This window comes from Mustela lutreola, chromosome 4, assembly GCF_030435805.1.
Source record: "Mustela lutreola isolate mMusLut2 chromosome 4, mMusLut2.pri, whole genome shotgun sequence".
NCBI classification, from domain to species: domain Eukaryota; kingdom Metazoa; phylum Chordata; class Mammalia; order Carnivora; family Mustelidae; genus Mustela; species Mustela lutreola.
The window spans coordinates 165,515,113-165,538,188 of record NC_081293.1 but is presented as its reverse complement, the minus strand read 5'-3'; the positions used below and the strand labels follow the sequence as shown (position 1 = coordinate 165,538,188).

The 23,076-nt window shown below is 40.5% G+C and overlaps 1 protein-coding gene and 1 long non-coding RNA gene across 5 annotated transcripts in view; both read right to left on the bottom strand.

Annotated features, from left to right (window-relative positions):
* Positions 1 to 6,355: 6,355 nt before the first annotated feature.
* On the bottom strand, positions 6,356 to 14,532 carry LOC131829638 (uncharacterized). The gene is made up of 3 exons (XR_009352939.1): positions 13,994 to 14,532; positions 7,767 to 7,900; positions 6,356 to 6,581 (listed from the first exon to the last, which is right to left on the bottom strand). It is a non-coding gene; the product is annotated as an uncharacterized LOC131829638 (long non-coding RNA).
* Positions 14,533 to 14,582: 50 nt separating this feature from the next.
* The window catches only part of ZNF277 (zinc finger protein 277), a 105,023-nt gene continuing 96,529 nt past the window's right edge, over positions 14,583 to 23,076 (bottom strand). For all 4 annotated transcript variants that reach the window (XM_059171598.1, XM_059171599.1, XM_059171602.1 and 1 more), the window contains 5 exons: positions 21,599 to 21,666; positions 19,889 to 19,985; positions 17,881 to 17,923; positions 16,539 to 16,713; positions 14,583 to 14,840 (listed from right to left, as the gene is read on the bottom strand). In XM_059171598.1, coding sequence (XP_059027581.1) covers positions 14,654 to 14,840; positions 16,539 to 16,713; positions 17,881 to 17,923; positions 19,889 to 19,985; positions 21,599 to 21,666 — 570 coding nt within the window. In that variant the 3' untranslated portion in view covers positions 14,583 to 14,653. The remainder of the gene's footprint in view (positions 14,841 to 16,538; positions 16,714 to 17,880; positions 17,924 to 19,888; positions 19,986 to 21,598; positions 21,667 to 23,076) is intronic.

Genomic DNA, 23,076 nt, shown 5'->3' with positions numbered 1-23,076 from the left:
AGAAGGAGGGCCTCGATCCTGAAGGAGGGAGCTGGAGTGTCCGTTATATGCCTCAAATTCAGCAGGTCCAAAATAATAGGCATTTGGTCCTGACCATTCTACTTCCAAAATTTTCCAGATTTTTGTTGCCTTAGTTGAAGTGCTCATCAGCATCTGATCAGATTGATGTTCTGGTCTCTCTCTTGGTCTGCTTGACCTACTCTAGTTCCTCCTTTATACAGTCAGTTTATTTATTTATTTATTTTTAAAGATTTTTATTTCTTTATTTGACAGAGAGAGATTACAAGTAGGCAGAGAGGCAGGCAGAAGGAGAGGAGGAAGCAGGCTTCTGGCCAAGCAGAGAGCCAGATGTGGGGCTCGATCTCAGGACCCTGAGATCATGACCTGAGCCAAAGGCAAAAGCCTAACCCACTGAGCCACCCAGATGGCCCCAGTCAGTTTATTTTTTAAATGTTTTCCCCATTTTTATTGGGAAACAGTTGACACACATCACTGCATAATTTTAAGACATATAACACGGTGGTTTGATTTATACATATTGTGAAATGATTCCCACAAGGTTCAGCTAGTATCCATTATTTCATATAAATATACTAAAAAGAAAAGAAAAAAGAAAAAATTCTCCTTATGATGGGAACTCTTAGGATTTGCTCTCTTAACTTCCTGTGTATCAAACAGCAGTGCTAACTATAGTCTTCATGTTGCACATTACATCTCTAGTGTTCATTTATTTTATATTTGGGAGTTTGTATCTTTTGACCACCTTCCTCCAATTCAACACCATGCCTCTTGGAACCACAAGTCTGCTCTCTTTATGAGTTTATTTTAGATTCCACCTGTGAGATCATACAGTGTTTGTCTTTCTCTGTCTGACTTACTCCACTTAGCATAATCCCTTCAAGGTCCATCCTTGTTGTTGCAAATACTAGGATTTCCTCTAGTCCATTGATTGCTTGATGATACCCCATTGTAATGATGCATTTGTACATACTGCACTTCTTTTTTTTTTTTAATTTTTTTTTTAATTTATTTATTGACAGAGAGAAATCACAAGTAGATGGAGAGGCAGGCAGAGAGAGAGAGAGGGGGAAGCAGGCTCCCTGCTGAGCAGAGAGCCCGATGCGGGACTCGATCCCAGGACCCCGAGATCATGACCTGAGCCGAAGGCAGCGGCCTAACCCACTGAGCCACCCAGGCGCCCCATACTGCACTTCTTTATTCATTCATCCACTTATGGACACTTAAGTTGTTTCCATGTCTTGGGTATTGTAAATAATGATGCTATGAACATGGGGGTGCACATGTATTTTCAAGTTAGTGTTTTCATTTCCTTTGGATATATTCCCGGTAGTGCAATTGCTGGATCATATGGCAGGTTTCTTTTTTACTTTTTAAAGATTTAATTTAATTTAATTTTAGATTCATTTCTTTGAGAGAAAGAGAGTGAGCAGGGGGAGGGGCAGAGGAAGAAGGAGAGAATTTCAAGCAGACTCCCCACTGAGCATTGAGCCCAACGTGGGGCTTGATCCCATGACCTCAAGATCATGATCTGAACCAAAATCAAGAGTTGAATGCCTAACAGACTGAGCCACCCAGACCCCCATAAAGATTTTATTTTTTTTTATAAATATTTTTTAAAAAATTTATTTGACAGGGGCGCCTGGGTGGCTCAATGGGTTAAAGCCTCTGCCTTCGGCTTGGGTCATGATCCCAGAGTCCTGGGATCAAGCCCCGCATCTGGCTCTCTGCTTGGTCGGAAGCCTGCTTCCTCCTCTCCTTCTGCCTACCTCTCTGCCTACTTGTGATCTCTGTCTGTCAAGTAAATAAATAAAATCTTAAAAAAAATAATAATAAAATAAAAAATAAAGAATAAAAATTTATTTGACAGAGAGAGATACAGCAAGAGAAAGAACACAAGCAGGGGGAGTAGGAGAGAGAGAAGCAGGCTTCCCACTGAGCAGGGCACCTAATGCAGGGCTTGACCCCAGAATCCTGGGATCATGACCTGAGCTGAAGGCAGATGCTTAATGACTGAGCCACCCAGGTGCCCCTAAAGGTTTTATTTTTAAGTTATCTCTATACCCAACATGGGGCTTAAACCTACAACCCTGAGATAAAGAGTTGCATGTTCCACTGATTGAGCTAGCCAGGTGTCCTTCTTTTTTTAATTTTTGAGGATCCTCCATACTGTTTTCCATAGCAGTTGTACATATTTATAGTCCAAACAGTGCACAAGGCTTCCCTTTTCTCCATATCCATACCAGCATTTATTATCTCTTCTCTTGTTGGTGTTGGCCATTCTAACAGATGGATATGTCTGCATTGTCAGGTGATAACTCACTGTGGTTTTAATTTGCATTTCCCCAATGACTGGTGATGTTGAGCATCTTTTCAGGTGCCTATTGACCTTCTTTGGAAAAATGTTTTGGTCCTTTGTCCATTTTCAGCTTATTTTTTAATCTTTTTCTTATTTTTTTTTTAAAGATTTTATTTATTTATTTGACAGAGAGAAATTACAAGTACACTGAGAGGCAGGCAGAGAGAGAGAGAAGGAAGCAGGCTCCCTGCTGAGCAGAGAGCCTGATGCGGGGCTTGATTCCAGGACCCTGAGATCATGACCTGAGCCAAAGGCAGCGGCTTAACCCACTGAGCCACCCAGGCGCCCAGTCTTTTTCTTATTGTGGTAAAATATACATAACACAAAATTCATTGTTCTGAACATTTTAAAATAAATAACTGAGTGTTGTTAATTAAATTCACAATGTTGGGGGAGCCTGGGTGGCTCAGTTCGTTAAGTATCTGACTCTTGATTTTGGCTCAGTCATGATCTCAGGGTGGTGAGTTCAAGCCTCACGTGGGCTCTGCACTGGGTGTGGGGCCTGCTTAAGATTCTCTCTCTCCCTCTGCCCCTCCCTTACCCACCCCACTGCCTGTTCTCTCTCTCTCAAAAAAAAATTCACAATGTTGTGCAACTATCACCACTATTTCCAGAACTCTGTAATTACCTGAACAGAAACTCTGTAACCATCAAACAGTAACTCTCCATTTCCCCTTTCTCCCTGGGAACTGATTTTTTGTTTTTCTAGGAATGTTTTTTAAGGAAGACACTAGTACACCATGTGTTGCTGTCCATGAAAATATCCTTAAAGTCCTCTTCACTCTCCCTTCTGTGCTGAAGATCCTGCTTGCTCTCTGAACCCTGTAATCTCTCTCCAGTCTTCTCCTAACTTGCTGCCCTCTGGAACTCTCACCTTCTCCTCATATACGATTACACCAGCTTCTAGCACAAGGCTTTCTAGAGCCCACACAGTTGGCAGTGTAGTCCAGCTTTTGTCTCATGACGAGCAGCCTCTTGGCATTCTTGGGAATAAAATTCTCCATTCTAACCCCAGAAAAATATGATGTCCCCACACATTTATTTATAATATTCTTCTCAGAAGTGAGAGTGGAGAGACCGAATGCAATATTGGCTTGGGGCACCAAGAATATTTCCAACTCACAGCCTGGCCTTCTCCCAGTTCTTTTCTCATGGGGTTGCTGAAATTCAAACTGCACTGGCAGCATCTAAGATACTGTAGGACTTTAAACTGGAATGGACCAGCATGTGATGCTGAGACCAAGGCCTGGATGATAAGAAGACAGTAATATAAAGAGTCTGCCCAAGAGTGTACAGAGAGAGGATGTGTGAAAACACTGAGGTGGGAAGAAGCGTTGTCTGTTCAAGGAGGCCTGGTTGCCTCAAGAGTAGTGGGCATGCAGGAGAGCGGCAAGGGATGAGGTTGGAGATGTGGCCAGGTCCAAATCAGGAGGTCTTTGGGGGTCATGTAAGAAGTTTGCACTTGATTTCTTGTTCAATGAGAAGCCATGTACACGAGCTCTGACAGTCTCATGTATGTAATAGAAAACTTCACTTAAAGGGTTTAAGCAATAAAGGGAATTTATTGGCTTGAGTAACTGAAAAGTCCAGGGGACTGTCTTGAGGTGAGGGCTCTGGTTTCATTTCATCTTGCCTTTTTTCTTCTCTGAGAATCCTTGGCCTACTTTCTCTCAAGATGGCAAGATGGTTTTTGGCAGCAACCGGGGTACCTGTTTCTTTTTTTTTTCACAAGGAAAGGGAGAATCTAGCTTCTGTAAGGCAATGAACAGACTCCCTCACAGTCACTCTGATTGGCTCAGCCGGGACCAGTCCCAGTGGGCACCTCTCTGCACCACCCGATCTCTGCAGTGAAGCTCTAACTACAGGCAGTTCTCCCTCCCTCCTGTCGCCAGGGCTGTGGTCATTCCCAAATGGCATGCTGCTACTTAGTGAGGGTGGAGTGGTCCCCCCAAGATCATTTGGAAACAATTAGGGAATAAAGAAAGGGGAAGTAGGTGCTGGTAAGTAACCCCCAAATTCATTATACTGTGGAAGGATTGTTCAAGATCACTCTAGCTGCTGTGAAGAGGACAGACTGGAGGAGCCATCACAGAAGGGGGGAGGCTAACTAGTAGACGGTTGCTGTGGTTTCGTCCAGGGGTGGCACAGACTGAGGAGAGGCATTTGGGGGAAAGAATTGACTGGACTTAATGATGGACTTGATGATAGAGGAGGTAGTTGTGACCAGATTCTGAGAAGTCTCAAGTGCCAGGCTTTGGATGTTATCTTTGTAGGTTGATGGAGGTGTTGGAGTGGGTTGCCTTTTGGGAAAGTAAGAGATTAAGAATTTTTGGTTTTCAATGTCTTTCACTTTCTCTTCCTCCTTTAGTTTTTGTTTGTTTGTTTGTTTGTTTTAGTTTTTACAATTTACCACAGCATATTCTTTTGCTTTTCTAATGTTTTCCAAGCGATGAAAACACCAAAATGAAAATCTGTGATTTCATTAGATTGATTTACTGCTCATCCTGTATCCAAGTCAACTGACTGAAATTATCTTCAAAAAAAAAAAAAAAAAAAGGCAGCTTGTTTTCTGTAGCCTAATTTTATAAGCCCAAAAGAACCCAGCTTCACTTGAATCTCAGAACACTGTGAAATTAATATTAACTTAGCTGAATGTTTTCAGTTTGAATTAATATGCTTGTGATGTCATTCAATCTTGCAAATTGCTATCATCAGGAAGTGAACATGTTTTAGCTTTTCAAAGTATCAATTATGAGGCATAAGAGTTCAACTGCAGCTCTGGTTTAATCCTCTGGCTATCCATCATCTAAAGCGTATTGAGAGTTGAATTAAACTTCAAGGATGTAGGATGGCTATTTTTGCAGACTAGGCAAACAATAGCTGTAGTTTGATGCCCTTGATGAAAGTGGACTGGTGTGTTAATTCTGCACATGAAGTCAGCAAAGCACTTAACATTTTAAAGAATCCATTCTTGTTCTGATTCAGGTTTGAGTCTGTCCCTTCAAAAAGAATTGCTATTCCTCCATTCAGTAAAGAAGTTCAGGACTTGGCTTTGTTTCATTTTAAATTCCCATGTATTATTTTGTCATCAAAATACAAAATACTTGGTGGGGTTTTTTTCTTTTGGACAAATCCCCATCTCTCTGTTCCTCGATTTTCTCATCATCTCTTTACCCTTGATGAGATGAACATTCCTGACTAGAGAGCTCATAACATTATTTTGAGGGTCAGGTCAGATGATACATGGAGAAGTTGTGCAGACAGCTAAATTCTACATAAAATGTTTCTTTTCTGGTCATGCAACATCTATTGTCATAGCAGTTACTGTTAGAGTCCTTTTGCACTACCACTTCCTCAGCCTTTGTGTAAGGTACAGAGCAATGCGGAAGGCAGGCTGGAAGTGCCAGGCAGTTTATGCTGTGGGAGCAGTCCTAGATCTGTGGCCAGTGGGGGTTGGTGGATAAATAGCCCATCTCTTTGGCCCTTTGGTGGTAGTGGTGGGTGGAGGGCCACTCCAAGTGTTCTATGCGATCCCCTAGTCCTCAGTAAGGTTGAACTCCAGTTCTCTTAGCAGTAACTTCTTCATTAATGAACACTTTAGTGTTCCTTCCATTTCATTTTTTACTTCCTATACTGCCATTTCCTGAGTTTACCTGTCAAGTAAATGATCTGCACTCAAGTTTTCTTTTAAGGTCTGTTTTTGGTGGAACTCAACCCAAGACCCTAGTTTTAATGGTCTTTCAAAAAATATACAAGCAGCTAGCTCACCACTGATATTCTAGAATTCTCTGGCTTTATCGCCCAGCCTTAGTTCTGGATTGGGATGGAGTCTGTTTTGCCTCCTGACTGCCAGGACTCAAAAGTATTTACCAGTAAACTCTTCAAGATGCGGTTTCCTAGTAACTTCGACTATACCTACCGTCCCCTGAGAGACTGTGTACCTTCTAGAGGGGCCGGGTGATACATGAGTCAAGCAGGCAGAGATGAAATATCACCTTTATTACTAATAAAAATGCTGTTGGAGAGCATGGCATACAGTTGTGGGCACTGACAATGAACCCCAAAGTTAAGCAGATTTATCCACATGGTCACAGACAGCATTGGGTAACTGCTGGCTTCTAACTTCACAGGCAGAGTCTGTCACTCTGAAGTTTGCAGAATGGAGGAGCAGAACAGGGTGTGCTCTCTCGGCAGACTGACAGATCTGAACAAGAAAAAGAAGGAGAAAGGGGCTGAGTCATAGCTGCCTCGTTCTTGTTCCAGTCAGAAAATTCATTTTCCTCCCTCATAGCAGTGACAGGGGGCAGAAAGAAACTGAGAAAGGTATTGTAATGGATTCCTTTTCTTCTGGAAACAAGGTGCTAGGGAAATGGGTTTCCTTTTTCCAACACTCCCAGGTTTTTTTTTTAATTATTAGCTCATTGGCCTTAACCGTTAAATTCAAAGCCAACCAAGAGTGTGACCATCTCCTTGGCAGGAGATCAGCAATCTATCCTGACAGTACTGCTTCCACCACGAGCACATCCCCTTGCTTTCCCCATCCGAATGGCTGAAGAGCATAGCTATCGCCCTCAGAAGGCAGTTCAGTGACTGAAGTAATTCTAGGACCATGCTGAACCCTAGCTGAAAGTTCCTCAGTTCACTTTGCAGTCCTAACTGTGTCTAACCATGTTGTTTGGACAGTCAGGGGCTCTGAAGAGATTATATGACAATGTAAAGATACCTCAGTAAAAAATTTTCAGTAAAATATTGATGTCTGCCAATTTAAATATAACCCCTGTGAATTCCCCAGGGAAAAAAGTTGAAAGATTAGATTCTCTTTTATGCTTGAGTTAAAGATAAAGACATTAGAATCTAAAACTCATCCTTCTTGATTCTGCTCATTCTGAACCAGATGAGTTAGTTCTTCACGCCTTGGACAGCCACTGTGGGTCTTTCAGCAGCATGGACAGGGTCTCACTAGAACTACTGGTGTGGCTTTTTTCAGAATCTTAAAAGTTAAATTATAACCAAGTTTCTAGTATACCTCACTTTTAAAAAGGAAAGAATTAAAAAAGTTTATTTGAGAGAAAGAGAGAGAGATAGCAAGCTGGGGAAGGGGTAAAGGCATGAGGGAGAGGGAGAGGGAGAAGGAGAATCTCAGGCAGACTTTGTGCTGAGAGTGGACCCTGACTTGGGACTTGATCTCACAACCCTGAGATCACGAGTTGAGTGGAAACTAAGAGTTGGATGCTCAATCGACTGTGCCACCTAGGCGCCCTGATATACCTCACTTTTAAGAGTATCATCAAAACAGCTAACACCAACATAACTAAACAAAAGAAAACAAATCAATACCAAGAGCTTCAAGTAATTATCAAGACAAAATGATGCTCCCCAAACCCTGTACCTTCCATAACAGAGACTCAAGGATAGCTTGATTTCCGCTTCAGCAGGGTGTTGAAGATCTTGACCAGTGAAGTTAAACTGCATTGGGAGGAATCTCCCCCAAGGGGTTACCACTGGTAACATGCTTCACCATTCCTGTGAGGAAAACCAACTGGCAATTCTCTCAAGGTGACCTATGAGATTGTAAGAGATCAGAATATGCCACCCCAATCGTTGCCACTCTGGCATAAGGATTATTTTGAACTGAAGGCAACTGAGATAAAGTTGGCATAGGATGAGCTCTCTGTGGTACCCTATCTACCTGAAAACAAGATCATAAATTGCCCAAGGTATCTCCCCCCTCCTCCCACCATCCCCCACTTTTCATACCAGGAAGGGACTAACACCCTTATCACCAGAGATGAGATGGCACCTCTTTGAGGTCTATACAAACCTTACCTACCTTACTAGCCCTTACCTACCATTAATTTGCCATGTATTTCCCTTCCTGCCATTTGCTGCCACTAAAAGCTCAGTCTTTTTCATATGCCTTGACAGTTCTGTTTAAATGTACCCTCTTTTGGTATAAGAGCACTCAAACTTAGCTGTTTCTTTGGGGGTTTTCTATTCTTTCTGAAAAGCCCCCTATGTAAAACTTTTTAAAAAACATTTTATTTATTTATTTGAGAGGAAAGAGAGAGAGAGTGGAGGTGAGTGCAGGGGGAGGGGCAGAGAGAGGGAGAGGCGGAGAATCCCAAACAGAATCCATGCTGAGCACAAAACTTGATCTCATGACCCATTAGATCATGACCTGAGCTGAAATCACAAGTCAGACACTTAACCAACTGAGCCACCCAGGCACCAGTTTAAAACTTTTAATATCAAATAACTTTTTTTGGTTAAATTTTTAAAAAAAAATGTTCTATTTAGGGGCGCCTGTGTGGCTGAGTCCGTGGAGTCTGCCTTTGGCTCTGGTTGGGATTCTGAATTCCGGGGATCAAGCCCTGAGTGGGGCTCCCTGCTCAGCGGAGCCTGCTTCTCCCTGTCCTTCCTCCTGCCTTTCTGTCTGCTTGTGCTCTTTCTCTAGCTCTCTGTTAAATAAATAAAATCTTAAAAAATAAAATAAAAGATTCTATTTATTTATTTGCCAGAGAGTGCACAAATGGGGAGTAGCAGGTAGAGGGAGAGGAGACTCCCTGCTGAGCAAGTAGCCTGATGAGGGACTTGATCCCAGGATCCCAGGATCATGACTCTAGCTGAAGGCAGCCGCTTAACTGTGGACTGAGCCACCCAGGTGCCCCAATGTCAAATAACTTTGTGTATTTTTTCTCTCTCTCTCTTTTTTTTTTTTAGATTTTATTTTATTTGACAGATAGAGATTACAAGTAGGCAGAGAGGCAGGCGGAGAGAGAGAGGAGGAAGCAGGCTCCCCGTTGAGCAGAGAGCCCGATGTGGGACTCGATCCCAGGACCCTGAGATCATGACCTGAGCCGAAGGCAGCGGCTTAACCCACTGAGCCACCCAGGCGCCCTATTTTTTCTCATATTAATCTGTCTGTTGACAGTTTATTTTGCAGAATCAGCTGAAGAACCTAAGAGGGGAGAGAAGTTTTCTCCCCTGTAAGGTATTTACATTCTTGCAAAGAAATATCCAGGGATGGCAAGCCCAATTATGAGTCTGCTGTGAGAGGTCTTTCTTTCCCATCTTAAATCTTAAAAACCTTTTTACTTTTCCTTTCCCCTCTGAGCCCTCTGTCTACAATATCCCCTGCCTGATCTGTGGGAATCTAGACTCTAAATATAACCACATGGTTTCCACACTGGCCTGTGCTGTTGGTCTTTGCTGTGGAATGACAGGCCTATAAAGCCTTTTTTTGAAGGGTAGCTTCTCTTTCATCCCCTCGTTGGTTTCACCTGGAAAACATCCTCAGCAGATTCCTGAACTAAAGCTGCTATGATCATTTCTGCAGCTGAAATTTCTAGGTTGAGCTATGAATCACAAAACCCCCAAAGTAACAGTGGGGAGGTAGATATTTATTCCATTCAGATGAACGTCTAGGTCATCGTTCAAGGGCTGGTGTAGCCTCAAGATAGGGATCCAGGTTCCTTTGACCCTCTTGCTCCATCACGCTTGGTTTGACCTCCCTGTCCCATATGCAGACATCTTTGGCAACAGAGCAGGAAGGGATGAAAGGAAAGCAGAGAGTGCTTTGTCTAGTATCTTAAGGAAGCTGTCACACTCGACTCTTCTGCTTGCATCTCATTTACTGTCATGTAGACGAGGAAGTGTCCTGAGCTGCTGGAGAACCTGGGAAATGTAGTCTTCATTCTAGCTGTCATATACCCAACTAAACTTATTATTCAAGAAATGGAGAATGAATATGGGGGCAACTGGACTACCAGATTAATTGTACCGGTGTGGACAGATACCTCTGTGGAGCCCTCCTCAGCAGTCCACCTTCCCTTGCTTTTGATTGGTCCAGGCCTCCAGCAGTATTTCCCTCCATTCTGCCTTTGTCAGCAATAGTGCATATGTTCTGGGTCTTGACTTCCCCTCTATGCCTTTCAAAGTGGAACCGCTGGATTTGTCACAGTTTAACTTACCTCCTAGTAAGTTAAAATTCCCCAATAAAGGCCTAGTGTTTCTACAGTCTGATGCCTTTTTTTCCTTTCCTTTTAAATCTTTCTCTTCTTTCTGGCCTAGACATGTACTTACCTGACATTCTGTTCTAGATTTCGTCTAATGGGGTCTTCTGTTTTGAGAGATAAATCACTAGGTCTGCTTGGCCAAAAGCAACGGTTGTTCAAAAACAAACAAACAAACAAACAAACAAAACAAAACAAAAACAAACACAAAACCAAACCAAACAAACAAAAACCTTGGCCAGGGGGGCCTTGGTGGCTCAGTCAGTTGAGATTCTGCCTTTGGCTCAGGACGGAGCCCAGCACTGGGCTCCCTGCTCAGTGGGAAGCGGCTTCTCCCTCTCCCTCTGCCTGCCACTCTGCCTACTTGGGCTATCTCCCTGTCAAAGTAAATAAATAAAATCTTAAAACAATAAAAACAACAACAAAAAAACCTTGGCCACTCTCACCTTTCTGAGTTAGATAACTAGCATGCATTTTCTGATTAGGCTAATAGCCAATCCGGGCTTGGATTCCGTTTATCACTGTCCTTATTAGCTCTCTGTTATGTTTCATGTTTTCTGGTTACCTTTATTTAGTATTAATTTTCAGAATTTCTCAAGCCTGCTCCCTCTGGGCATAGATAGCACTTGTATCTCTATTTACAATTCTAGTGACATCTGGAAACCCGTTCAATGATCCCTTGAATAGTGTACTTTCATCTGATTGATCCTCCCCTTTTGAATTGTCCAACCTTTCAGGGTACACTTTGCATCAGTGTCCCAATTTTTGAGGAGTTGCCAATAGTTCTTGACAAGTAGTCTCTATTTTCTGTGTAGCTCTAAGAGAGTCCTTTGCCAGTAGTGGTCTATATTCTTGCTCCCTCTGAGAGTCAGCACAGTTGGCTGAAATTTTGCTTCTATTCTTGTTTGATTTTTTGGGGACCAAGTTATTATTTCTGAGCTAAAAAAAACCCCACCCCAAACCTCCAAAACATCTACACATTTTAAAAATAACCTCTTATATCTTTTCCCTTTTATCTGTCCTTCAATTTCATTTTTCCTTTTATATCCACCTCATCTGTTCTTTAAGATCTCAACTTTATCTCCAAAAAACCTTTCTCCTTCACAAGCTTAATTATTCTTAATTTTGTTCTCATTCTTTCATTGCTCCTGTTTTAAAACTGAAGCATATTCTAGAAACACTCTACACACTTCCTGAACAAATCTGATTCCTAGACACACAAGGTTCTAGGCATAGGACTGTCTTCTTTGGTTTTAAAACAATTTAACTCAATCGTGTCTTTAACTTAGGCATTTTCCATTATAATGGCTTTTATTATTATTATTATTTTTTTGCTTAAAAAAAAAAGATTTATTTATTTTGGAGGGGGAGGGGGCAGAGGGAGAGTCACTCTCAGGCTGACTCCCCACTGAGGGCAGAGCTGGAAGTGGGGCTCTCATGACCCCAAGATCATGACCTGAGCCAAAAACACACAGGTGCCCCCCCCCTTTTAAAAAAGGATTTTATTTATTTATTTGAGACAGAGACAGCAGAGGGAGGGTGAGAGGGAGTAGCGCTCTCCCCACTGGGCAGAAGGCTCAAAGTCAGGACCCTGAGTTCATGACCTGAGCCAAAGGCAGACGCTTAACCAATTGAGCCATCTAGGAGTCCCTCTGCTTGGTGTTTCATAAGAGATCTGTGCAGAAGTCTGCAAAGTTGGAGGCTTTGAAAACTAAAGCCATGGTCAGAGCCTCTAAGATTTATATCCAGTCACTTTTGGATCACATGGCAGGGGATGACTTTTTTTTTTTAAGATTTTATTTATTTACTTGACAAAGAGAGAGAGAGAGAGAACACAAGCAGGGAGTGGGAGAGGGAGAAGCAGGCTTCCCGCTCAGCAGGGAGCCCATCTGGGGCTCCATACCAGGACCCTGGAATCATGACCTGAGCTGAAGGCAGACGCTTAATGACCGAGCCGCCCAGGTGCCCCTGGGGGATGACTCCTGAGACTCATGACAGGTCACATGACTTCAAGATTAGTCTTTGGGCACTGCCTACAGAGGCTGGTATTAACTGTTGGAAACTACAACTTCAAACTCCAGTACTCTATAGCACACATGCTATGTAAAGAATGTACTGTAAAAGAAGTGACAGCATTAGAAAATCTTCACTTTGCAGTCACTAGAAAAAATAATAAGTAACAATTACCAATGAATACTGAGTGAGTTAGATAAAAGATCGATGGGGAACTTTATAATGATGCACTGACTGACAACACCTGAGTGGACTATCAGCTCTAAAATCTCTAAAAACTGGTACTAGGGATATTATGTGCCTGATGTGATACAACAGCAACAGTATTTCTTATAAATAATTTGTGCAAATAAGTTTTTGAACACAAATTTACTGGAACTTAAGTCCACCAGTCAGCAAGAAAAATGGGTGATAGAGGAACATGTTAAATGACACAAAGAGCATCTGATCATCCACATACAGAAAGTGAGATAATGGGCTTAGTTTCTTTAACAAAAAAGTGACATTTTAAGAGGAAGGAGGCACAAACTGTATAGATTATAAGACCCTTAAGAACCATACCAATCAAATGCAATATATGAATCTCACCTAGGACTCAATTTTTTTTAAAAGATTTTATTGATTTGAGAGAGTATGAGCATGACATGGGGGAGGGGCAGAGGGATAAGGAGCAACAGACTCTCCACTGAGCAGGGAACCTGATTCAGGGCTCGATTTCAAGATCCTGACATCATGACCTGCTTTGCGAAGGCAGCCACCCAACCAACTGAGCCACCCAGGTAGGTGCTCCATGGGACCTGATTTAAACAAACCAACTGTTAAGGAGTTTTAGATTACCCAAATGTTAACAACTCACCACATTCACTTTAGCATCCTCTCTCTATATATTCACATTTGTTTTCTGAGAGTAAGTTGCAACCAAAATGCTCTTTTACCTGTAAGTTTAACTGTGTATTATCTAAAGACATGGACATTCTCATAAATAACCACAGTACAATTGTCAAAATCTGGAAATTAACACCAATTAACAGTAGCTACCGATCTTATTAAAAGTGTACTCTTTGTCCCACTAGATCTTTTACGGCAAAAGAAAATTTTTGGGGGGTCCAGAATCTAATACAGGATTGCATGTAGTATTATCTTTTTAGTTTCCTTTAATCTAAAAGAATATTTTAGTTTTTGTTTTTCATGACCTTGACTTTTGAAGAATAAAGGCCAGTTATTTGGTTGACTGTCCCTCAACTTGGGTTTGATTAATGTTTCCTTGTTATATTCGTGTTAATGCATTTTTGGAAGGAATCCTCAAACATGTTTTGTCTTCCTCAGTGCATCTAATTAGAAAGCATACAGTATCTGTCCTGTAACTGATAATACTGTAAAAGGACATCTTGAGAAAGCTAGGGAAAATTGAATACATAGGATATTAATAAGTTAATTTTGTTAGATGTCATAATGGCATTATGTTTATGTTTTTAAAAAATGGTACTGATCTGCTAATGATAGATACATTGTAGAAGACGAGGCTTGATGCCCATTTCTAGGGAGTTTGATTACTCTATGCAGAAAGCAATAATGATAGTCAGATTTATACTTTTCTGAAATTGCTTCCAATCTGTGCGTTCTCCAGGTCTTTGACCACTTTTCCTTTCTTTTACTGGATCCTCTTTTTGGTCACTCTAAATCTTCCCCAGTGTAGTCAAATTCTGTGACTTGTTGGATGAAGAAAGCCTGTGGCGGAGGAAAGTGAAATTACGCTGAAACTAACTTTATAAATAATTTGAACATTTCATTTCTTTGTGATTTACGCGTCTTCTTTATTTAAAAAAGAAAAGAATTTTTTAAAGCAGTCTGTTCACCTAATGTGGGGCTCAAACTCATGAACCCCGAGATCAAGAGTCACATGCTCCATCAGCTGAGCCAGCCAGGTGCTCCAAATGTCTTCCTTATTATAAATAATTGAGTCTAATGAAATTAGATCCTTTATAATGATTATATAGTAAAACTTTATAGACAAAAATACAAAAAGTCCTCATTTTATTTTTTGGAAAGTACTTTTTAAAATTTTATTTCACCAAGGAGTAATCCTTTGCTGATGTTCAAATTTAAACTATTCTTCTGTTTAAATTCTTCAAATTTCTATTTGAAATTTGAAATTTGAAATTCTTCTAGAATTTCTATTCTATTAATCGTCTCATAAGAGAAAAAACACAAGAAGTTGCATTGTCTTCTAGTTTTTCTGTGGCATTTTCTTCTAGTTTTTCAAACTCTCATGTAGTAGCAACTGATTCAAAATACTGCTTTGTTTCAAAGCATGCAGTTTAGATATATCTTCACTGATGATGGTAATATTTCCATTTTGTTCCTGAGCTGTCAGGTCACTTTCACTGTCAGACAGTGTACATAGTAGAGTGTCGTTTTCATAGGTTGGAAAATAATACCTGAAAACAACCACAGATATAATGAATAACCAAACTATAACTCATCCACAAAAGTTTCTAGGCAGTTGACATTAGTATAATTAGTATAATTCTGCTGGGTTTCCTCGCCAATAATTTCAACGACATTTTGCAAACATGGTATGGGAGACAACTTCTGAATTACTTTTACTTTGACCTTTACTGGCTGATACCAGCCTTAGCTGCATCCTTGCTAGCTGCCCATTCAGCCTCTGTTTGATATTCCCACAAGAGCTCACTATCTGAAAAGGCAGCTTACTCCAGTATTGGGCAGCTAGTTGTTAGAGATATTGCCATGAATGAAGCTAAAAATGAACCCCCTTCATTTCTATTCAAAGGTTCCAGTTCTTCCCTAGAAGATTACCAAAACTCAAATATGGCTACTTTTTCATACATGAGTCCTTTAAACACCTGATGAAAACACTGTTTCCTTTGAATGTGTGTGTTTTCTTCCCAACCTAATCACTACTGGTTCCTTCATCCTAGGTGAATAAAAATTAAAACATTTATAGAATTTTATGTCTATTGTTCTGGCTCCTTTTTCTGGACACACTTAGGAGTTAGTTCTGGAGTTATCTCTAAAGATTTCAACTTATTTAAGAATTACAGGAACAGGGTCTCAGGCAATCCAGGACCAACTTTGTCTCTCACAAATCGGGACTTTTCTTTCTTGCATTCTTTTTAAAGAAGATATTTATTTATTTATTTATTTATTTGGGAGAGAGAAAGAGACAGAGAGAGCAAGGGAGTGTGAGAGGGGTGAGGGATAAAAGGAGAATCTCAGAGATTCCATGCTGAGTACAGAGCCTGATGTGGGGGTCGATCTCATGACCCTATGATCATGACCTGAAAACAAGAGTTGGGACGTTTAACTGCATGAACCACCCAGGTGCCCTGAAATCTGGGATTTTCTAGAGGAAAATCTAGAGCTTTGGGGCTAGTATTGGGGGACGGGGGGGCACTTATTTAACATTTCCTAAGAAGAGAGAAACCTCCAGGCGGCTAGAACCCTACACCCTCTCCAAGGTTCTCCCAGCTGAGGTTGTCCAGACTGCTATGAGAACCAGCCCAGATGGCTGAACTAGCAAAGGATATCTGGGAGTCTGATACCACCTCCATAGTACAGATCAGTGGACCAACTGCTTAACATTTATAAAGTTCTGAGATGCAAAATATATACCAAAAGCCCTAATAGTTGTGTGCTCTTTGACAGAATAATTTTATTTCTAGAAGTTTATCTAAATGAAAAATGAGACAAGTGTGCAACAATGCAGGCATATGGATATTCACTGTATTACTATTTATAAGAGCAAAATGCAAGAAACGACTTCAATAGCTAGGAAATTAGGGTATATCTATTGAATGGGATATCTGACAACCATTAAAAATGATGCAATTGATATGTATTACATATAAAAAAATGTATGCAATAATCTGTTAACAAAAATATAAAGAAAAAAATCTTCACTTCTATACTTACATCTTTTTCTTCATACCACAAAAATACTAGAGTTGGTTATACTTATAAAAGGGGATTCCTTTAAAAATACGGTTTTTTGAAGATTTTTGCTCTTTTTAAAAACGTATCTTTCTCTTTCATTAAGGTCTGGAGAAACTGAATAATGGAACAAATAAGGGATATGGAGCAAAGAAGTAGATGATTGGTTGAGTAGTACTCACTCTGGTTGATCCCACGTCTTTCTTTCAGGAAGCAGTGATGTATGTTTAGCTTCTTCCATATGCGTCCTTAACTCTGCTTTGGATTTGAATTTCACATGGCAGCCATAACATTTACATTGGTGAATTTGTCTCCGGATGAAATTGACCAGTTTTACTTGCTGGTAGAAATTTAATCCTGAAATAAGATAGTTTATACAATCATCAGACAACTGGTCAGGCCTATTTCTGAATTGTTATAATATTTTAAAAGAGCCAATTCTTTTTTTTTTAAGGTTTTATTTATTTTTTTGAAAGAGGAAGAGAGAGTGAGTGAGCATGAGCAGGGGGAAGGGCAGATGGACAAGCAGACTTTGTGCTGAGTATGGAGCCTGAAGTGGAGCTCCATCCCAGGACCCTGAGATCATGACCTGAGCCAAAGTCGAATGCTTAACCATCTGTACCACCCAAGTGCCTGAGTCACTTCTCTGTATTAACCAACCTGAAGAGGCACTACAATTATAAAGAATAATAGATACCAAACAATAACAGCTAATACTTATATAGGGCTTATGTGCTAGCCACTGTTCTAACCAGTTTCCACTCATTATTACATTTAATTCTTGCAGAACTCTACCACATAGGTAGTATTATCATATCCACATTATCTATTAGGAGACTGGCCAAGGTTGCACAGCTAGTGGGTGGTAGAGCCAGCATTTGACATACATACATGTCTGTAAGAAGAGCAAAGTAAAGTAACACTTTCCAGAGTCTAGGAAAGTAGTCAGTCAGTAAGCTGAGGTGTGGGAAGTGAGTGTTCTACTGCCTTTGATCCATTAACAAGTCAGTAATTTACATCTTCATGCCCCTAATCTTTCCATCATACTTATACTGAAAATGATACAATTGGGTCCATCTGTGACAAATAATCTAGCTACACTGTCAGGCAGTATAGTAGCTGTTTTATATATATTGTTCACTCCCTTCACATTCTGTTGACCTGAGGCATTATGTCACACAGCCAGTAAGTGCTGGAGTACTAGTCTGACCTCAAAAATCCATGGGCTTTCTCTTAGCCGCTTCCACTTTATTTATAATAGATACTAATCATTAGCTTGTATTTTATTTGAAGGATTCATGTATGTAGGAAAGAAGAAAGACCATATGAAATAAAAAACCATATTTGAGTATTACAGTTCAAAATGGTTGTGAAGCACTGCTTCAGGCAGTCCCATTGAGACCATCTGTGGAGAGACACATTTGGCTGTGCATTCTCCAATCACGACTCCTGAACAAGGCATCATTTACAGGAGTGTGTATAAAAACGCAACATCATGGAAAACAACTTCTGAATCAAACTCACCAAGTTCTGACTTTATTTTGAGGAGATCAAACTCGTGAGCATCCTAAAAAAGGAATGAATATCTGTGAGCATATAAATTATTTAATCTTTCAGGCTGAAGTTATAAACAGACGGCTTATTCATAGGAGTTTGAACACTGTTGAAACTCAGTCTCAGTTCATCATGTTCTGCTTTTGAAGTATTCGAAATATAACTGCTTCCCCCAACCACATCCAACTACTTTTTAAAGCACAGTCCAAACAAGTCATGCCAATCAGTTGAAACATTTTAATTATTCACAGTTTGTATCTACAGTTTTCACAATTTACTATGTATGCATTCTGCAATCTGACAAAGTGTCCTCAGTCTGTGGTAAAATGTGGCCCTATTTACTGTATTGTGTGCCTGGACTACAATTATGGATATAGGTCCTCTGCTACACAAGCAGATAGGTAATTTTACAAATCCGCTTTTCATTTTATGCCATTAAGCATACTGTTTAATGCAAATTTCTCTTCAATGACATCTTCCCATAAATTTTATTTCTTTTGATTTTTACAATGCAGTCTTCTTCTGTTCCACTTGTGCAATCGTCCATCTGGGTAAATGTTTGAACTTAAAAGCTTACAGAGAATAAAGAACATCTAACTTCCTATGAAGGCATTCAATGTAACATCAGAGGCCGGATAATTAGGAAATCCATGGTACTTTATGACTGGAAGTGACTGAGCAGAGGGCGAGGACACAGGTCAAGGATGTTGCAAAGGAAATTTCCTATACAAAGTAGGGGTATTAAGACTCCTTTCAATTCAAAGATATTAGGATATTATTAATTAAATTTAAACACTGGAAATTATACACACATACTATTAGCTAACCTGTTTCAGAGAAAACGACTCTCTGCTTTCTTAAGGGTAAATGCTCATGGCCTTTCACATACATTCTATTTTTTTTTTAAATGGAACTAAGAAGAGTGTTTCTGAATGAGAGCAGGGAGAAGGTGGGTGAAACAGGATAATCTGCGTTACTGTTGGCAGAGATGGCTGGGGGAGGGTAGGGAGAGCGAATCAGAATCATCCAGTAATATTTTTTAATTATAATCACTCCTCTACCTTTAAGCTGCAGTACTGTCATGACTCATTAGATGTCCCCCCTCTTCACCTGCACTGTCCAGCTGAGGATCAGAGTTGTTGGGAGTGTGTCATCTCTCAGATATATTGGGGTGAAAAAAGGTTTAGAACTGCCAGCTTCAAGCTTCATTATAACATAAAAATGGCATCCAGAAGGGAACACACGAACTGGAAATACCCTCAAATTTCTTCCCTCCAAATTCTTACAACTGCAGGAGCTGCACAATCATATCCTGTACCCTCAGCCTCTACACTGCCCATGCCCCACTGCCCATTTCCCTCAAGGGCTTCAGGAACCCTTTCCTGCTTTCCTTATTCAGTAGCACAGGAGGCAGTGGAAAAAGATGCAGAACCGTCCATATCTTGAGTACTGTTACTCATGGTTACAGGGCCCACATTGTAAGCTAGAATTATCTCATAAACATCTCAGAGGTAGGATGGCCTCAGTGGTCTGTGAAATCCCACTCCAACAGTTTGCACAGGTCTTGTGCATTATACTAAATTGCCCTGAGTTCTGGTTCTTCTTGATGGATTGGGCCTGTCTCTTCTGTTTTGCCTATAGCACTTTCTTTTTAATAAAAGATTTATTTATTTATTTGGCCGGGGGTGGGGGGAGGGCGCGAGTGAGCACAGGAGGAGGGGCAGAGGGAGAGAATCTTTCAAGTAGACTCTACGCTGAGGGTGGTGTTGAACTCGGGGCTCGATCTTACAACCCTGAGTTCATGACATGAGCTGAAACCATGAGGTGGATGCTTAGCCAACTGAGCCATCAGGTGCCCCACTTACAGCACTTTTCGGAATAGGATAATGGCAGACTAAACATAAGCTGATAAGACTGCAGTCATGATCAGTGTCCCTGTTAGAACAAAACAAAATTCAAATGAATAAAAGTATCTCACCTCCATGTGGATACATAATTTCTCAATGGTTTCTGCTTGCTTTTCACAAAATAGGCAGACAGCAGAGTCAGGGCGTTCTTCCCAATCAGACCAGTCACTGTGTTAAAAAGAAAACAGCAAATAGAGAGATTCCCCTCATTAAGAGGGTGTACTAAGCAGTCACTTGCTATTACTTCCTCCCCCCTGGGAAACCCTGCCACTCTCTTTCAACTCTGACATTTTTGTAAAGATTGTCACATCATATTATGACTTTTTGATATAGTTTTGAAATTCAAAGCAGCACCATGAAATTAATATAAATAGTGAACAGGTGCTGCTCCATTTTCTTCTATTTGCTTCTCTTCTGAGCAGCTATTTTACTACAGAATCAGATTAATGTCTTTCTGACACAACTAGGTTTAATTCACAAAGGAGGCACATCAGTAGATGCGATGCTCCCTCTCATTAGCCACAACCACTAAGTACACATGCTGTGAGGTGCGATGCTGGGAGTGTGTCTCTGCATGACAAATGGTGTGTTTTAAAAAGGCAAACCATGTATCCTTCATGTGAGAAATACTGATCATTTTAAGTGTTAAATCTGGTGATAAACAGAGAGGTCAAAAACCACACAGGACCCATGTTACCATTCCTGTCTACTCCCCATCCCCTGACTTATTTTGAAGACACTATCAACTTCTTGTCCTAAGCCTGGAAAACTGAAATCCCAGGAGAGAAATAAGGTCAAGCATCTTTGGAAAAAAAGAGGATGAGTAACAGGGAATCCTTTAAGGTTGAAAAGAACACTTCCCAAGTTTGTAATTCCAAGGAAAGAAGCTGTGAATATTTTAACTAGGTCAATGCGATGTACATGGAACAAGGTTAGTTCCGTGACATTCTCTACTCCAATGACAAGCAGCATGGAGAGTTCAAAGTTTGTGTAACTTCAAGATCTGGGCACCAACCAAGTGAGCAAAATACCAGTGGGATGTCTCTTTCTCTGCATTATTTTTTTACTTGTGTGTTCAATTAACAGCTTTTTAAAAAACTTTTTAAAATTTTATTTTTATTTATTTATATATTTATTTTTAAGGATCTTATTTATTTATTTGAGAGAGTGATAGACAGGACAAGCAGGGGTGGGGGGATTGGGGAAGGGAGAGGGAGAAGTACACTTCTTACTGAGCAGGGAGGCATGGGGCTCGATTCTAGGACCCTAGGATCATGACCTGAGCTGAAGGCAGATGCTTAACCAACTGAGCCACTCAAGAGCCCCTAAAGTTGTTTTTTTAAAAAATTAATTTATTTATTTTAAAAGATTTTATTTATTTATTTGAGAGCGAGAGAGGAGGAGGAGGAGCAGAGGGAGAGGGACAAGATGACTCCACACTGAGCAAAGAGCTTGATGTGGGACCCGATTTCATGGCTTTGAGATCAAGACCTGAGCCAAGACCAAGAGTCAGATGTTCAACTGTGTCACCCAGTCACCCCTCAATTAACAGTTCTAATGGCAAAAGACTATTTCGCTGGAGTAACAGTTGCTTTAGTGATTTTTATGTCAAAGTTACTTGGAATTCAGGTTTTTGCACTATTACATGGATGGATGATGACAAGGAGAGAAAATTTTCTTCGTTTCTATTGTCTTCAGAATAATCACTTTAAACCAAACTATAGAATTGTTTTCCTACTCTTAAAACACAGCAATTAATTAGCAGCCATAACAAATCTTACTCTTCCTGATGGTCTAGCAACTCCCGATCATCTTCCAGTTGAACTTCCTCCCACGACTTTCCAAGTTCCTGTTGTGGGAAGAACAGAGAGGTTAAGGGAAGATGGAGGGAGCAGGAGGAAGAGGAGAAAGGAGAGAGAAAATAGACACAAAATTAAAATAATAAAACCCACTCAAAACCACATACTCACTGGTTTTAAATCAGTATAAGTAGGATTTATTAAAACAGTTATTTCAGTGACAAGGAAGGATGTATCCTAAAATGCTTTTAATAAGTTTTTCTTTTTGGAGAAGCAGTGATATTCTTTCAATCAAATTCCTTTCTCTTAAATGTAAACCAGTTTCTCAACCCTGGATGCACATTCGACTCTTTTGGGGACCTTTTTTAAAAAACCAAAAATATCTCTTGATGGAGCCTGTGAGACACCCACGTAGCTGGACTGTTTCTCCCTGAGGTCCCCTAGAGTCTATTTTTCAAACAGCAGCCACAGTGATCTTTCTAAAGGATGCTTCCTTGTTTGTATAAACTCTCCTATGGCTTTTTACCAAACTTAGAACAAAATTCAGAGGACTTATCATGGTGTGAAAGATCTGCATGTTCTGCCCTGGTTCCTTCTTCGTTACTATGCCCCACCCCTTTTTCTCTGGCTCAATTTGCTCCAGACAGATCAGTGTCTTCACTATCCCTTGAGAGCAACAAGCTCACCTCCATTGGCTACTTCCGGACTTGTTGCATTTTCTGTCTGAACATTGCTCTCCCGCATAACCGTGTGGCTCAGTCGTGGGGGCATCTGCTTAAATGTTGCCGCCTCTTCTGACTCCTCGGTCTAAAACAACACCTATTCTTCCAGTCACTTTTTATTCCCCTATGATATTTTATTATTTTACTTTTTAAAAAGATTTTATTTATTTATTTGACAGACAGAGATCACAAGTAGGCAGAGGGGCAGGGGGAAACGGGCTCCTGCTGAGCAGAAAGCCTGATGCGGGGCTCGATCCTAGGACCCTGGAATCGTGACCTGAGCTGAGGGCAAAGGCTTTAACTCACTGAGGCACCCAGGTGCCCCGATGTTTTATTATTATTATTTTTTAACATCAATCACTTCCTGAAATCAGTTCTGTGTATCTGTATGTTTTCTCATTTGGTATTCGTTTTCTCCACCAGAGTCCATGAGGACATGAACTCCCCAACAAAGCCCATGAGGACATGGACTTTGTTCATTGTTCTATTTTTAGAGCCAGGCATATATGGTAAGTACTAGAAAATACTTTAAAAACTGAATTGTAACTGAAAAAGTCTAAAAATTCAATACCAATTTAGATCCTACCTCAAAAGGTTTTTATAAGGTGACTAAATAAATTAGTTCACATAGAGGCAAATCTCAGAGATATTGCAGGTTTGGTTCCAGACTACCCCTGTAAGGCAAGTTGAATAAATGTTTTGGTTTTCCAGTGCATATAAAAGTTATGTTTACATTAT